At 36.5% G+C, this 17,200-nt stretch overlaps 1 protein-coding gene across 1 annotated transcript in view; it reads left to right on the top strand.

Annotated features, from left to right (window-relative positions):
* PGM2L1 (phosphoglucomutase 2 like 1) overlaps positions 1 to 17,200 on the top strand; it is a 79,557-nt gene that overhangs the window by 28,277 nt on the left and 34,080 nt on the right. Inside the window, exons 2-3 of the mRNA XM_037026286.2 lie at positions 14,571 to 14,738; positions 16,916 to 17,022. Coding sequence (XP_036882181.1) covers positions 14,571 to 14,738; positions 16,916 to 17,022 — 275 coding nt within the window. The remainder of the gene's footprint in view (positions 1 to 14,570; positions 14,739 to 16,915; positions 17,023 to 17,200) is intronic.

The following is a 17,200-nucleotide window of genomic DNA, read 5'->3' on the forward strand; positions in this document are numbered from 1 at the left end:
CAGGATGGCCATTTTGACAATATTAATTCTTCTTAGCCATGAGCATGGGATGAGTTTCCATTTATTAGTGTCCCCTTTAATTTCTCTTAAGAGTGACTTGTAGTTTTCAGAGTATAAGTCTTTCACTTCTTTGGTTAGGTTTATTCCTAGGTATTTTATTCTTTTTGATGCAATGGTGAATGGAATTGTTTTCCTGATTTCTCTTTCTATTGATTCATTGTTAGTGTATAGGAAAGCTACAGATTTCTGTGTGTTAATTTTGTATCCTGCAACTTTGCTGTATTCCGATATCAGTTTAATAAAGTATACTTAGTTCTTTACATGATCTCTTACTGCAGGGCTTAAAAAGATAATCTCAAAAGTCATTACACCCTACTTAGAATCCAAATTCTGGGAAGTAAAGTGACTTGTTCAAGATTATCTGGCTAACTAATTGCATACTCGCCAAAAAAAAAAAAACCGCTCCGGTTTCTCTCCACCCGCCGGGAGCCGGGGGGAGGGGCGCTCGGGTCCCGCCGGGCTGGGGCTTGTATCTTACCCCCTTCACAAGGCGCTGGGTTCTTGCAGGTGTGGATGTGGTCTGGATGTTGTCCTGTGTCCTGTGGTCTCTATTTTAGGAAGATTTTTCTTTGTTATATTTTCATAGCTCTATGTGTTTTTGGGAGGAGATTTCCACTGCTCTACTCACGCCGCCATCTTGGCTCCGCCCCCCCCCCTGTTATTTAACATAGTACTGGAGGTCCTAGCCACGGCAATCAGACAAAACAAAGAAATACAAGGAATCCAGATTGGTAAAGAAGAAGTTAAACTGTCACTATTTGCAGATGATATGATACTGTACATAAAAAACCCTAAAGATTCCACTCCAAAACTACTAGAACTGATATCGGAATACAGCAAAGTTGCAGGATACAAAATCAACGCACAGAAATCTGTAGCTTTCCTATACACTAACAACGAATCAATAGAAAGAGAAATCAGGAAAACAATTCCATTCACCATTGCATCAAAAAGAATAAAATACCTAGGAATAAACCTAACCAAGGAAGTGAAAGACTTATACTCTGAAAACTACAAGTCACTCTTAAGAGAAATTAAAGGGGACACTAATAAATGGAACTCATCCCATGCTCATGGCTAGGAAGAATTAATATCGTCAAAATGGCCATCCTGCCGAAAGCAATATACAAATTTGATGCAATCCCTCTCAAATTACCAGCAACATTCTTCAATGAATTGGAACAAATAATTCAAAAATTCATATGGAAACACCAAAGACCCCGAATAGCCAAAGCAATCCTAAAAAAGAAGAATAAAGTAGGGGGGATCTCACTCCCCAACTTCAAGCTCTACTACAAAGCCGTAGTAATCAAGACAATTTGGTACTGGCACAAGAACAGAGCCACAGACCAGTGGAACAGATTAGAGACTCCAGAAATTAACCCAAACATATATGGTCAATTAATATTTGATAAAGGAGCCATGGACATACAATGGCAAAATGACAGTCTCTTCAACAGATAGTGCTGGCAAAACTGGACAGCTACATGTAGGAGAATGAAACTGGACCGTTGTCTAACCCCATATACAAAGGTAAACTCAAAATGGATCAAAGACCTGAATGTAAGTCACGAAACCATTAAACTCTTGGAAAAAAACATAGGCAAAAACCTCTTAGATATAAACATGAGTGATCTCTTCTTGAACATATCTCCCCGGGCAAGGAAAACAACAGCAAAAATGAGCAAGTGGGACTACATTAAGCTGAAAAGCTTCTGTACAGCGAAAGACACCATCAATAGAACAAAAAGGAACCCTACAGTATGGGAGAATATATTTGAAAATGACAGATCTGATAAAGGCTTGACGTCCAGAATATATAAAGAGCTCACACGCCTCAACAAACAAAAAACAAATAACCCAATTAAAAAATGGGCAGAGGAACTGAACAGACAGTTCTCCAAAAAAGAAATACAGATGGCCAAGAGACACATGAAAAGATGCTCCACATCGCTAATTATCAGAGAAATGCAAATTAAAACTACAATGAGGTATCACCTCACACCAGTAAGGATAGCTGCCATCCAAAAGACAAACAACAACAAATGTTGGCGAGGCTGTGGAGAAAGGGGAACCCTCCTACACTGCTGGTGGGAATGTAAATTAGTTCAACCATTGTGGAAAGCAGTATGGAGGTGCATCAAAATGCTCAAAACAGACCTACCATTTGACCCAGGAATTCCACTCCTAGGAATTTACCCTAAGAACGCAGCAATCAAGTTTGAGAAAGACAGATGCACTCCTATGTTTATCGCAGCACTATTTACAATAGCCAAGAATTGGAAGCAACCTAAATGTCCATCGGTAGATGAATGGATAAAGAAGATGTGGTACATATACACAATGGAATACTACTCAGCCATAAGAAGTGGAAAAATCCAACCATTTGCAGCAACATGGATGGAGCTGGAGAGTATTATGCTCAGTGAAATAAGCCAAGCGGAGAAAGAGAAATACCAAATGATTTCACTCATCTGAGGAGTATAGGAACAAAGGAAAAACTGAAGGAACAAAACAGCAGCAGAATTACAGAACCCAAAAATGGACTAACAGGTACCAAAGGGAAAGGAACTGGGGAGGATGGGTGGGCAGGGAGGGATAAGGGGGGGGGAAGAAGACGGGGGGTATTAAGATTAGCATGCATGGGGGGGAGGGAGAAAGGGGAGGGTGGGCTGCACAACACAGAGAGGACAAGTAGTGACTCTACCACATTTTGCTAAGCTGATGGACAGTAACCGTAATGTGGTTGTTAGGGGGGACCTGATATAGGGGAGAGCATAGTAAACATAGTATTCTTCAGGTAAGTGTAGATTAAAAATTTAAAAAAAAAAAAAGAAAGAAAGAAAGAAAAGGGGGATTACTCCTTAACAGGATAAAACTATTGGTAAATTAAAGATCAACGCATGCTTTAAATATCCTTAATGTTGATCACTTAAAGGGTGTCAGATGATCAGCTATGGAGGTACTCTTTTCTGATAATATTCCTTTCTCTTAATTAAAAAAAAAAAAAAAAAGCAGTTACTGTGTGCTGACCTCCAATGAGTTCTGCACAGTGGTATAGAGGGCATGTCAAAGTGTGGGCAAAGGGTCTGTTTGTTTCTACGCAGAAGATCAAGGCCTAGCTTGGATACCCAGAAAATGAACTAAGATACGATATGAGGAGGAGCTTCCGGCATCAGCACTCTCTGGAGGACTCGTGCCGGGGGATGATCATCAAAAAGCCTCCACAGGGATCCGGACGATGCTGCGGTTGTGGCTGCATCCAGCCCACCGTCTCCTGGACTTGCCATAAGAAGGAGGAGGGAGATGTCTAGGCTGGCATGTGCATACAGTGAGACAACGAATTTGACTGGATCTGTACTGTTGGAACTCAACCAGGAGTTGGGAGGGGTGCAAGTTGTAGCACCCCAAAATCTCATGACTATAGACTATCTATGGTTAAAAGAACATATGGGATGTGAACAGATCCCAGAAATGGGCTGCTTTAATTTGTCTGATGGTTCAAGTACAGTTGGACAATATCCATCATATCATAGATAAATTTTCACAAATGCCTAGGGTGCCTAAATGGTTTTCTTGGCTTCACTGGAGATGGCTGGTAATTATAGATTTGCTTTGTTTATTTCACCGTATTCCTATTATGTTAATATGTGTGTGCAAATTAGTTAGTAGTTTAAAACCTATACATACTTAAGGTACTATACAAGAAGATATGTCAAAGAAATAATCAATCCTCCCAAGTTTCCTTCATATGCTACATCTATAGCTTTTCTTCTTCCTTCCTAATTACAAACCTTAAATAGAATTCGTGCCTCATATCGAATTTACCGAGTATCATAATTCCTCCAGGTGGTAAAGGTACCTCGAGACAAGTGCTGGGCATAGAAGCCACAGGGCATAAATCTGCAAAGAAGTAAAAAGCTAACCTTTGCAAACAATATGGCTTCTCTCTCACTTACCAACTTTACATTTCCCTGTATGGCCCCGGAAGATGACTAGTTAGCCAGAGACGGGTAAGATTCCTCAAGGGAGGAACAACCTAAGACAGGCACAGTCTCAGGGGGGCCATCAGGTGAGAATTTGGGGATCAACAGAGGTGAGGCTCAGAACCTCACCCCCCCTGCTTTGAGAGAAATCTTCTGCATCCGTGGATGTCTTGCTGCCCTTGTCTAGCCTGGATTAATACTTAGTCCATAGGCACACACCTGATCATCTGATCATCTATATTTGCCTTCTTACAGCACTAAACTATGTTTTCTACCTTTATCTTGCATCTACCTACCACTTCAGCATTTTATTAAAAATAAAAATAATAATAATAATAGGAGAAATGTGGGATCAACATATAAATCAAGTACAAAAATCAAATGAATATTCATATTTGACCTGATGGTTTATAGGTCATATTGCATGATCAAAACCGAAAGTTTCTGTGATGACTGCCCTTGTACTGTTCACCATGTAAGAATTTATTCACTCTGTAAGAATTCGTTCACCATGTAAGAACTTGTTCGTTATGCTTCAGAAGATTGGAGACTGACGAGAATTAGGCTTGAGATGGATTAATGATTGTACATTGAGCATTGACCCCCCTATACTGAATTTTATTGTTGTCAACAACCATTTGATCAATAAATATGAGAGATGCCCTCTCAAAAAAAAAAAAAAAAAATAACAGTGGGGAGAGTGGGCATCCCTTTCTTGTTCCCGATCTCAGAGGAAATGCTTTCAGCTTCTCGCTGTTCAGTATAATGCTGGCTGTGGGTTTATCATATATGGCCTTTATTATGTTGAGGTTCTTGCCCTCTATTCCCATTTTGCTGAGAGTTTTTATCATGAATGGATGTTGAATTTTGTCAAATGCTTTTTCAGCATCTATGGAGATGATCATGTGGTTTTTGTCTTTCTTTTTGTTGATGTGGTGGATGATGTTGATGGATTTTCGAATGTTGTACCATCCTTGCATCCCTGGGATGAACCCCACTTGGTCATGATGTATGATCCTTTTGATATACTGTTGAATTCTGTTTGCTAATATTTTATTGAGTATTTTTGCATCTACATTCATCAGGGATATTGGTCTGTAATTTTCTTTTTTGGTGGGGTCTTTGCCTGGTTTTGGTATTAGGGTGATGTTGGCTTCATAGAATGAGTTTGGGAGTATTCCCTCTTCTTCTGTTTTGTGGAACACTTTAAGGAGAATGGGTATTATGTCTTCTCTGTGTGTCTGATAAAATTCCGAGGTAAATCCGTCCGGCCCCGGGGTTTTGTTCTTGGGTAGTTTTTTGATTACTGTTTCAATTTCTTTGCTTGTAATTGGTTTGTTTAACTTTTGTGTTTCTTCCTTGGTCAGTCTTGGGAGGTTGTATTTTTCTAGGAAGTTGTCCATTTCTTCTAGGTTTTCCAGCTTGTTGGCATATAGGTTTTCATAGTAGTCTTTAATAATTCTTTGTATTTCTGTGGAGTCTGTCGTGATTTTTCCATTCTCATTTCTGATTATGTTGATTTGTGTTGACTCTCTTTTTCTCTTAATAAGTTGGGCTAGAGGCTTATCTATTTTGTTTATTTTCTCAAAGAACCAGCTCTTGGTTTCGTTGATTTTTGCTATTGTTTTATTCTTCTCAATTTTGTTTATTTCTTCTCTGATCTTTATTATGTCCCTCCTTCTGCTGACTTTAGGCCTCATTTGTTCTTCTTTTTCCAGTTTTAATAGTTGTGATCTTAGACTATTCATTTGGGATTGTTCTTCCTTCTTCAAGTGTGCCTGGATTGCTATATACTTTCCTCTTAAGACTGCTTTCGCTGCATCCCACAGAAGTTGGGGCTTAGTGTTGTTGTTGTCATTTGTTTCTATATATTCCTTGATCTCTATTTTGATTTGTTCATTGATCCATTGATTATTTAGTAGCATGTTGTTAAGCCTCCATGTGTTTGTGAGCCTTTTTGTTTTCTTTGTAGAATTTATTTCTACTTTCATACCTTTGTGGTCTGAAAAATTGGTTGGTAGAATTTCAATATTGTGGAATTTACTGAGGCTCTTTTTGTGAGCTAGTATGTGGTCTATTCTGGAGAATGTTCCATGTGCACTTGAGAAGAATGTATATCCTGTTGCTTTTGGATGTAGAGTTCTATAGATGTCTATTAGGTCAATCTGTTCTAGTGTGTTGTTCAGTGCCTGTGTGTCTTTATTTATTTTCTGCCCGGTGGATCTATCCTTTGGGGTGAGTGGTGTGTTGAAGTCTCCTACAATGAATGCATTGCAGTCTATTTCCCTCTTTAGTTCTGTTAGTATTTGCTTCACATATGCTGGTGCTCCTGTATTGGGTGCATATATATTTAGAATGGTTATATCCTCTTGTTGGACTGAGCCCTTTATCATTATGTAGTATCCTTCTTTATCTCTTGTTACTTTCTTTGTTTTGAAGTCTATTTTGTCTGATATTAGTACTGCAACCCCTGCTTTCTTCTCACTGTTGTTTGCCTGAAATATGTTTTTCCATCCCTTGACTTTTAGTCTATGCTTATCTTTGGGTTTAAGGTGAGTTTCTTGTAAGCAGCATATAGATGGGTCTTGCTTTTTTATCCATTCTATTACTCTGTGTCTTTTGATTGGTGCATTAAGTCCATTTACATTTAGGGTGACCATTGAGAGATATGTACTTATTGCCATTGCAGGCTTTAGATTCGTGGTTACCAAAGGTTCAAGGTTAGCTTCTTTAGTATCTTACTGCCTAACTTAGCTCGCTTATTGAGCTGTTATATACACTGTCTGGAGATTCTTTTCTTCTCTCCCTTCTTATTCCTCCTCCTCCATTCTTCATATGTTGTGTGTTTTGTTCTGTGCTCTTTTTAGGGGTGCTCCCATCTAGAGCAGTCCCTGTAGGATGCCCTGTAGAGGTGGTTTGTGGGAAGCAAATTCCCTCAGCTTTTACTTATCTGGGAATTGTTTAATCCCGCCATCATATTTAAATGATAGTCGTGCTGGATACAGTATCCTTGGTTCAAGGCCCTTCTGTTTCATTGCATTAAGTATATCATGCCATTCTCTTCTGGCCTGTAGGGTTTCTGTTGAGAAGTCTGATGTTAGCCTGATTGGTTTTCCTTTATAGGTGACCTTTTTCTCTCTCGCTGCCTTTAAAACTCTTTCCTTGTCCTTGATCCTTGCCATTTTAATTACTATGTATCTTGGTGCTGTCCTCCTTGGATCCTTTCTGTTGGGGGTTCTGTGTAATTCCATGGTCTGTTCGATTATTTCCTCTCCCAGTTTGGGGAAGTTTTCAGCAATTATTTCTTCAAAGAGACTTTCTATCCCTTTTCCTCTTTCTTCTTCTTCTGGTATCCCTATAATACGAACATTATTCCTTTTGGCTTGGTCACATATTTCTCTTAGTGTTGTTTCATTCCTGGAGATCCTTTTATCTCTCTCTATGTCAGCTTCTATACGTTCCTGTTCTCTGGCTTCTATTCCTTCAATGGCCTCTTGCATCTTATCCATTCTGCTTATAAATCCTTCCAGGGATTGTTTCACTTCTGTGATCTCCTTCCTGACATCTGTGATCTCCTTCCGGACTTCATCCCACTGCTCTTGCATTTTTCTCTGCATCTCATCCCATTGCTCTTGCATTTTTCTCTGCATCTCTGTCAGCATGTTCATGATTTTTATTTTGAATTCTTTTTCAGGAGGACTGGTTAGGTCTGTCTCCTTCTCAGGTGTTGTCTCTGTGATCTTTGTCTGCCTGTAGTTTTGCCTTTTCATGTTGATAGAGATAGTGTGCAGAGCTGGTACAAGCGACCGCTGGAAGAGCTTCCCTTCTTGTTGGTTTGTGGCTTTCCTCTCCTGGGAGAATAGCGACCTCTAGTGGCTTGTGCTTGTCAGCTGTGTGCAGACAGGGCTTCTGCTTCCTACCCGGTTGCTATGGGGTTTATCTCCACTGTTGGTGTGGGCGTGGCCTGGCTGGGGCTGCTCCTCCCAAATGGTGGAGCCCTGTTGGAGGGGGAGTGGCCGGGAGGCTATTTATCTCCTTAAAGGGCCTCTGTACTCCCTGCTGCCCAGGGGTTAGAGTGCCCAGAGATCCCCAGATTCCCTGCCTCTGGTCTAAGTGACCTGTCCTGGCCCTTTAAGACTTCCGAAAAGCACTCTCCAATCCAAAACAACAACAGCAACAATGAGAGAGGGAACAGAAAGAAAAAAAAAAAAAAGGAAAAAACACGCTATTTTTTTTTTTTTTTTGTCCTCAGGTGCCGGTCCCAGGCACCCGCTCATTGGTCCTGCTGCCCTGTCTCCCTAGCACCAGGGTCCCTGTCCCTTCAAGGCTTCCAAAAAGCACCCGCCCACCGGTCCCGCAGAGAAAAACGCGCGATATTCTTTGTCCTCAGGCGCCGGTCCCAGGCACCCTCTCACCAGTCCCGCCGCCCTGCCTCCCTATCACCGGGGTCCCTGTCCCTTTAAGGCTTCCAAAAAGCGCTCGCCAAAAAGAGAAAAAAAACGGGGGGGAAAACGCGCGATTTCCTCCGTCCTCAGGTGCTGGTCTCAGGCACCCGCCCACCGGTCCCGCAGGGAAAAATGCGGGATATTCTTTGTCCTCAGGCGCCGGTCCCAGGCACCCGCTCACCAGTCCCGCCACCCTGCCTCCCTAGCAACGGTGGCCCTGTCCCTTTAAGGCTTCCAAAAAGTACTCGCCAAAAAAAAAACACTGCTCCGCTTTCTTTCCACCCTCTGGGAGCCGGGGGGAGGGGCGCTCGGGTCCTGCTGGGCCGGGGCTTGTATCTTACCCCCTTCGCAAGGCGCTGGGTTCTTGCAGGTGTGGATGTGGTCTGGATGTTGTCCTGTGTCCTGTGGTCTCTATTTTTAGGAAGATTTTTCTTTGTTATATTTTCATAGCTCTATGTGTTTTTGGGAGGAGATTTCCACTGCTCTGCTCACGCCGCCATCCTGGCTCTGCCCCCCTGTATTTTTAATATTACATTTTCCAAATGTTTTATAAAGAGAATTGAAAAAACCACCAATACTGTTTGTCATTAATTTATATTTTGTAAAGTAAGACACTATGCATCTGGATTTATACATGTTTCTTCTCTTCCAACATCACCTTTAGACAGAGCTTTTTTATATACTTTTCTAAAAGTCGGGCTTATTGAGATGTAACTTGTATTTACATAATTGACAGTTTCATTCTTTTAAGCATTTAGTTTAATGAGTTTTGACAAATGTATACAGTTATATAACCAACACCAGTCAAGATATAGAACATTCCTTTCATTGCAGAAAATTTCCTCATGCCCTTTGTAGTGAATCCCATCCTGTAGCTATTGTTAATTGGGGTGTAATTCACATAACAAAAAAACTATAAAATTCACCACTTTAAAGTGTATAATTCAGTGGGTTTTAACATTCAAAATGCTGTGCAATCATTACCACTAATTCCATTGTCATCACCCCCAAAAAAACTATCCATTAACAATCATTCACCATTCCTCTCTCTCCCTAGCACCCATCTCTTCTGCTCAGATCCATTGACCAGAACTGGATCAAATGATCTCATGTAGTTCTAAGAGTAGCTGAAAAGTATATTCTAGTTGTATGTCCAGGAAGAAGAGTTGAACATTATTTCTGTTTTTTACAGGTGATACTAGAGTGAAATTCCCTGTTCAGATTCATAGAGTTTTAGTAGTAAATGCTATTGACTGGAGTCTTTTAATAAAGTATACTTAGTTCTTTACATGATCTCTTACTGCAGGGCTTAAAAAGATAATCTCAAAAGTCATTACACCCTACTTAGAATCCAAATTCTGGGAAGTAAAGTGACTTGTTCAAGATTATCTGGCTAACTAATTGCATACTCAAGTCACGGCCAAGACTTCTAGAATCATAGTTAAGTGGTTTTTCCATTACCCTGCAAAGACCTACTGCGATAGTTGACCAACAACTGGTCTTTGTCAAGAAGAGTATGATGTATCAGAATATCTAGAGAAGAACTGAAAACATTTGAAATGTTGTGTTTACTTATAGAAGAAATATTTTCTTTCACACTGATCTTGGCATATTCAATATTATACTAAATAATACCATTATATTTGAAGGCTTATTTTGTACTTTTTTGAGTACTTAGCATCTTTATTTCCTGGATATGATTTTTATATTCATTGAGTGATTATTATTCAAATTCGATTAAGCCAATTATTATTAAGGAAATCTCATTTTATATTACAAGTATAATCATTCAAGTCTTTTATCTAAGCCAATTTAGTTTATGCCCATTTCTAAAAGTATTTTTTTAATGGAGAAATTAAATTTAGAGTTACACAAAGGTCCTTTAGATGGGAAAAAATAATTAGTTTAGCAAGTGTATGTTTTGGACTCAATAAGGAAGTATCTGATTAAAGAAACATGTTTTGCTTCAGGACTCTATACTTGGATCTTCAAGCTGGCTGATCCTTAGAAGTAAATGTTAGTTGCATTCACCCTTTAGATTTTCAGATTGCAGTTTCTTTTTTAACTTCTGTTCAGAAATAAACTTAAAACTTTTTTCTCTGTGGTAATATGAAACTGGTATTTATTATTTAGATACCAGTCTCTGTCAGTAACATTTTTAAATGCTATAGTTTCAAATAAAATTTTTAGGTATATTTGAGTCCCTAAAATGTCAATTTTGTATATTGCCTTCTCTTTAGATTTATAACAATATTAGAATTTGGATTGCTTGTGTATATTATGTTTTTTTCTATGTATTCTAAATCTTCTAATCTTCTAAACAAAGAGATTCATATTTTAGGTTGTTTTTAAGCTGTTAGGTTTAGTACTAGAATATTAAGAGAGCAGATTCAAGTTGTAAAAATATAAAAATACTAGTTTTGTGAAAGTAAGAAAGGAGATTTACAGGTGAATTCCTCATTGACAAACATGATTTATTTTGTGTAAGTACTGATGATTAAGTACTTTTTCATATCATTTCATCCACATTTAAATTTATTACACATAAATAATGCAAAAGTCCCCTAATTATGAGCACAATAGGTTCAGAAAAGCTTGTCCCAAATGATCCTTCATAAGTAAATATTGCTATCTCACCTGATGACAGCCAGAATTGGTGTGATTTTGGTCTGGTGGTGTAGCCTTTTTCACATCTATGAGAGTGTGTTTGTTAGAAGAGGCACTTGCATATATTTAAAGTGTTGCCTTTTCTGTTCTTTTTGGTAGATCAGTTTCTTCATGTTTTCTTTTAATTTGCACCATATGGACTTGTAACATGGAAAAAATGAACCTACAGAGTATTATGTAAGAACACATTGTCTTTTCTTCACTTCAACCATATAAAGTTATCTGTATTGATGGCAGTACTTCATTGCAGCAATCCATAGGATTAGAACCAAAAGGAAAATTTTTGGTATTTTGGTAAAATTTGAAAATAATGCATGGCTTTAATTCTGTACTCGTTAGGCTACTGATTTCATACTAAACAACCAGCTTTATTCCTAATGAAGTGTAGAAAATGCTAGTAGTCACTAAAATCTCTGGATTTTCTACAGGATTACTTTTTGGGGGCACTAAAATTACTATGATTCTAAACTATGCTAGTTAAGAGCTAAGTTCAGATCAAATGCATTTAGTTTGTAAATAATTTTCATTTTATATAGTAAATAAGTACATTTCCAAAAAGTATGTAAATCAAATAACTTTACTACTGACCTAAATTGCAATTTTAGGTGCTTTTTTTTTTTTTACAGTTTGTATCAGCTGAACAATTTTCTTCTTCTTTTTTTGCTAATTAGGCTTTTCTTGCCTTCAAGTAATGAATTGTGAATAGGAGGGCACATTTAGAAAGCAAATGATACTTTGTATATGAGAAACCTCTAATATATGTTTCATAGATTCAGGTTTTATTAATAACTTTTTGTGGGTGAGAAAAAGACAGCAGTTTGTGAGGTAAAAAGTATTCATGTGGACACACAAGTAGTGGTTTTTCTCAGCCATCATGGATACCTGCCTAGGGTTTTCTGTAAAATAAGTAATGCATAAATAAAATATCCAAACAGTAGCAAGAATGTACTATACAAATAACCACTTTCTATCTCAGACCTCACCTCTGATTTCCCCATCAGAGGTAATCACTATTTTTAGTCTCTTTTATTTGTGTAGAGGTAGAGTAATTCTGGAATGCTTTATCTTTTTTTATACAAATCAAAACACTTTATGTATTCTTCTGCTTTCCTTTTCACTTAATATGTCTGGGTTCTATATTAAAATAATATTTAAAAATAATTTATTTGTAGATCTTCAGAATTTTCATATACTATAGTTTATAAGAATCAGTTATTTGAAGATTTCAACAACCAAATACAAATGCAGTTTTATCGAGTGGAAAATTTATGATAATCATGACTACACAGGGATAGCCATTTAGTTACATTTTTAAACGTTTGTAGCATCAACATCCAAATTAATGTCTAAATACAGAATAGTGGAGAAATCTGAGTCTAAAGTAGATTTCAGATGCCTGTCACTGTAATTGCTTAGCTTTTTACCATAAAAATTTACCTACATCTAATGGATCATGATTATCCATTTAAATTTTTCTCTAGTTTACAGGTTTTTTTCAGAATGAGGAATTAGGTTAGTATTGGTTGTGATATTTATAACAGAGAATGGAATTTTTAGGCCCTACTCTAGTAGCTGTGCAGTTAAACATTAGCAAGTATATACTCAAAAAACTACTACTATTCACATTTGGTGGATCAGTTTATATTTATATAGCTATAATAAAAAGGAATATTGTTTTGCTTTCTGGCTGGAATTAATTACTGTGAGAAATATTACTAACCTGCCCTGTACAATTATTTTGTTTGATAGTATAGGCTTTAGAGCCAGACCGTTCTAAATTCAAATCCTGTCTAGACCTCCAATATTAGCTTAGTGTCAGTAGGCTCCTTCTCGAAATCTTAATTTCTTCATCGATGCAAAGCTAATAATAATAATAATAATACGAGTAAGATGCTGCAATGAACATCCTTGTATGAATAAATCTGTTTGTTCATGTGAAGGTATTGCTGTGGACAGAGAAATCTATGTGCCAAAAGGCGTATGCAGTTTAAATTTTGGTATTTGCTGTGAGATCACTCTAAAAAGACTATCCCAATTTCAGTGTTTCTAACTGTATAACAGTGCTGTGTACTCTCTACAGTACTGAAGTTTTTCAGTCTTTTCAAAAGTCTTTGCCATTCTTATGCCTACTTTTAAATTCTTCAGGTCTCTTTGACCTCTGTATCAAAGCTGGTGTTATCTTAGACATTGAAGCAATATAAGCACAGATGATCATACTGTTTGGACTTTTAATAGTGATTCATATTTTTACATAAGCTGTGTATTTGTTGGTATGTGCCATTTATAAAATGGAAACTCCTTAGTCAAGGTTATGTATATGTTTTTTACATTCATCCATTTTAAGTATATTACAATTTCAGTCAATCAAAATTTCATGGCTTTTCATTAGTTTGTGGCACATACTCTGGTTACTTTAATTTCCACTATAACCAGAAAACCTTTTTGTTTAGATTTTATCTATTAATACATAATTGTTTCTTTACAAGTACAAATATGCTTTACTATTTAGCATCTTTTGGGTCCCTTGGTCTATCATTCTGAATACTTATTATCTTTGTATAGGCTATAGATAATAAAAGATCTCAGCAGTTCATATATACTAAATTCATACTGTATATAGTATGAAAAAGAAATTGCGGTTCAACTTATTTTCTTGATATTTGACTATTTTCCTAAAAAGAAAATATTGGAAAATTCCATTAAAATTTTATTCTTATTATAATTGCATTTCTATTTGAAAGTTGCCACCAGTTGTGAAGTACTATTCACAATCCTAGGCATCCTTGAGTTTTATAAAAATAAAGTATGTGCTAATGAAATACAAAATCCTAAAATATAGATGTTGGCATGTCCTGCTTCACAAACCAATTTTAGACTGTATTTTCCCTTTCATTCTTAACTAAGTCCATAAGACCTTTTTATGGCTAACTTTTACTATAAATAAACTGAATCATTTTCTGGAAATTTAAAGAGCAAAAGGTTTATCTGGTCATTTTAAAGTACAAAGCTTTAGGAAGTAGTTGGAAGGCATATTTTAATGGCATTTATCCAGTAGCTTCCATATTTCCTTAAAACTTAATATAGACTCTAATTGATGTCTTTTTTGACTAAGAGACTTGTTTTTAATCCATAGCTCTTGTTTATCAGTGTGTTTTTTTTAATTTCTTGAATATGTTATAAAAAATACCAGAACAGTAGAGGTATGTAAACTGCCCTCAGTAGGGCCTGACTCCTTTGGGGACTCAATAAATGGAAGATACTATTTTATTATACATACTAATGTTAATAAGTTAGCATTGTGGAATTTATAGTGAATATAGGACCTTGTGATACATGCCTAACACTGGCTCCTCAGGAGAGCTTCATATTAGGACTGCTTCTGATCCTAAGTTTTAATATTTGTTTTTCACAGAATCCCAAAACAAAAGAGCAAATTGAAAATCTGTTACGAAATGGGATGAACAAGGAGCTGCGAGATCGTCTTTGTTGCCGAATGACTTTTGGGACTGCAGGACTTCGTTCTGCTATGGGGGCAGGATTTTGCTATATCAATGATCTTACAGTAATACAGTCAACACAGGTAAGTATTACAGAGTATTTTATGTGTACCATTTATCACACTATTTTTTTTGCTTTATACCTTAGGTAGTGCCTTTCTAAAAGCTAAACCTTTATACAAAAAGGTACTCTCTTGAAAGTAAAAAAAGTAGAATAAATTCTGACCTTTTATCTTTAACAAGATTTATTTTAGTATTTAGTTATTGTGTATCTTCAGGGGGGTCAGGAGCTAACTATGTGATTAAGAGTTATTTTGGTTACTATTGTCAATTTCTTGACCATGTTACTTTGCATTTGAAACCAGGAAATGGATATCAACATTTTCAATTAATGCAAAGAAGCAAACTTAGATGAAAGAGGATGATTAATCATTTTGTCATATGGCCATTGATAAAGGTTAACAGGAATATTTGGAAAATTTAGTTGAAAATATTTCCCCTTAATATGTTTTTCCATATCCATTTGAGAGTTCTTTAAGACTCCCCATTTTTATGCAACTTACTCTAGAAACAAATTACTTCTCTTCAGTGAATCATCCTCACTGCTTCAAGGAACTACCTTCTCAGGCCAAAATGCATTTAGCATATACTAAAAATAGTTCTGGACTAGATAATTGCTCAGTAGATGAATTCTAATCAATACTGCCAAGAGTAAATCATCTTTAGCCTTGTTCTGGGGGAATTCTCTAAAGGCAAAGGTTACTTCAGAGAATGGAGAAGAAGCAATAAAAAGATGACAAATAGGTAGGATAGATGCCAACACCTTTCACCCCACCCCGTTTCTTTTCCTCATCCAGAGATGCTTCAGTTCAATCTTTTTTATATATTGGGTTTCTTCATAAGCTTATATTTTAAATGAAGATTCATTGACTTTATAAAAATTATTTAAAAAGTGTGGCAGAGGTGTTTGAAAATCAATTTTTATAGAAGTGTAAATATTTATAATTGAGATTCCATTATGTGAAGTAGAAAAAAACAGATAGAATCTGATTCTTAAGCCATAGTCCTTTTCAGAATCTAGGTATAGGGTCATAAGATAAAATGGATTTTTGTATCAGAAAATAATATGAGGTTCTGTGAGGTTTTAGGATAGTATAATCATTAGAAATTAGTAAATAGGTGAAAGTAGTCAGTTTGGGATATATTAAGCATATGCATGCACACACACAAATACATACATACACACTCACAGGGAGTACATTAGAAGAATAATTATACTTGAAAGAGCCATGGAAGAAGGGTCCAGAAATAACTGGGACCTCATTTGGTGCTGCCATGTAGTTATTTAGCAGTGTCTGCCATATAGTAGATCTTAAATCTATTAATATAACTTAGTTTTAGTTGAATAAATAGCCTTGGGCAAGTCATAAATTGAGTTTCAATCTTATTCCGTCCCCTTTTTTCTTGAAGAGATGTTGAAAGACAGACAAAAATAGAAATGGTATCTGCATTTCTTGAAATGGTATCTGCATTTCTTTCTTTTCAGAGTTGTAAGGAATAAATGTAACATTTGTGAAGGTAGTTTTAAAGGACTGTAACAACATGGAGTGTTGTTTTCAGAGGTGAAAGAAAATTAGCAATTATTCATAAAATAGTTCAATGGTTTTAGTTTATTGTGATATTTTCAACATTAAATCATTTTTTGTCAAATTACTGAAAATATTCCTAGTTCATGAGATTTTCTTTCTATGAAATTTTAAAGTGAAGAAATTATAAATGCAATCAGGCATCTTAAGAAATGTTCTAATGAAGGTTTATGCTACTGATTGAAAATGTTTGTGTCATAAGTAGGTCATATCTTTTGGTTAGCTTCAATCTTATGATTTAGCAAGGCCTAAAATGGTCAAAACTCTATTCTTAAGGCAAGAAACTATTTCTTTTGGCTCTTCTAACAATTTTCTTTTTAGCATACTGATGTCCCATCTTTTTTCCCTAATGTTTTATCTATTGCATTAGATTTAATAGTTATCTAATTGACATTTCTGTGGTATTGAATGTGTCTGAAATCCCAGAAAATAAATCTTTGACATCTTTGAGGATTGAACAATATTGTTCCCATGTTGGTAAGGATGGGCATAAAGGTGGAAGCCAGTTCCCTAGGAGCCAACAAGCTGCACACTACACATAAAAATAAATTTGTAAGTCATAGAAAAATGCAGGCATTAGTCAGCAACTAATCTTTTGTATTTATCTGCTTCAGGGAATGTACAAATACCTTGAGAGATGTTTTTCAGACTTCAAGCAGAGAGGCTTTGTCGTTGGGTATGACACCCGGGGTCAAGTAACTAGCAGCTGCAGCAGCCAGAGGTATAGTGTTAATTGTCTCAGAGAATAAATTGGATTGGAATAAAGCCTTAAAAAATTTTTTGTCCAGTAGTAGGATTTCTGAAATAGGAAACTGTCAAATAGAAATATGATTACATACTAATGTTATTTTAATGCTGAAATAGAAGCACATCAAAGATAACTCACTTGTACAAAAAGG

The sequence above is a fragment of the Manis javanica genome, chromosome 11, assembly GCF_040802235.1.
Source record: "Manis javanica isolate MJ-LG chromosome 11, MJ_LKY, whole genome shotgun sequence".
Classification (NCBI taxonomy): domain Eukaryota; kingdom Metazoa; phylum Chordata; class Mammalia; order Pholidota; family Manidae; genus Manis; species Manis javanica.